Source organism: Arachis ipaensis, chromosome B01, assembly GCF_000816755.2.
Source record: "Arachis ipaensis cultivar K30076 chromosome B01, Araip1.1, whole genome shotgun sequence".
Lineage (NCBI taxonomy): Eukaryota > Viridiplantae > Streptophyta > Magnoliopsida > Fabales > Fabaceae > Arachis > Arachis ipaensis.
The window spans coordinates 1,878,154-1,878,939 of NC_029785.2; the positions used below are offsets into that span (position 1 = coordinate 1,878,154).

Sequence of the window (786 nt, forward strand, 5' to 3'; positions counted from 1 at the left end):
ACATCTTAAAAGTCTAGTATTCCTTCAACTTTTCTATTTAGATATATGAATTTGAATGTTTAATTTGTTCATGAACAGATAGTAGAGACTCACATAATTTATTATTTTTTACCAATATTTTTTATTATCAATCTAATATATTTATTCTAATAATCTAATGATATATTTTTAATTTGTACCGACTAAAAACAGTAAATGCTTCTTGTCATTTAGCATTCCTTTATTACCTTGTATACATTGCCAAAGCCACCTCCTCCTAGTCTATTTTCTTCATTAAAATTGTTTGTTGCAGCTTTTAAATCATTGTATTTATAGTTAATTGGCGCTTTCAACTTGGTTGCTCCTGGTACTTCACCTGCAAATAAGTTAAATAATAAAGAAACTATAAAATCAAGTTTAAGCTTCTTAACGAATAAATGGTCGAGGTGCTTATCTATACAAGAGATGCTAATGTTGAAATTCATTTTTGAAAGTTAATTTTTTTTTAAATCAGTTTTTAAAAGATTTTGTTAGTCAAATTAGTCTTTTCATATTTAGATAATATCGCATGACGTTAAATTTTAGGATTTATAATTTAGGATTTTAATTTTATGTGATATGATGATATAATAGATTAATATCGCATACTATAAAATAATTAATTAAAGTATCATCTTAAATTTTGTGATATATAACATTAATCTATTATATCATTATGTCACGTAACACGTCATTGTCTAACTAATATTTAATTTACGGACTTATGATTGTACCTTTTAAAAAACAAATTAATAACCATATATACAA

General features: G+C 23.8%; 1 protein-coding gene across 1 annotated transcript in view; it reads right to left on the reverse strand.

Moving 5' to 3' along the window:
• LOC107644200 (cysteine-rich receptor-like protein kinase 2) overlaps nt 1-786 on the reverse strand; it is a 10,978-nt gene that overhangs the window by 7,644 nt on the left and 2,548 nt on the right. The window contains exon 3 of the mRNA XM_016348017.2: nt 228-355. Coding sequence (XP_016203503.1) covers nt 228-355 — 128 coding nt within the window. The remainder of the gene's footprint in view (nt 1-227; nt 356-786) is intronic.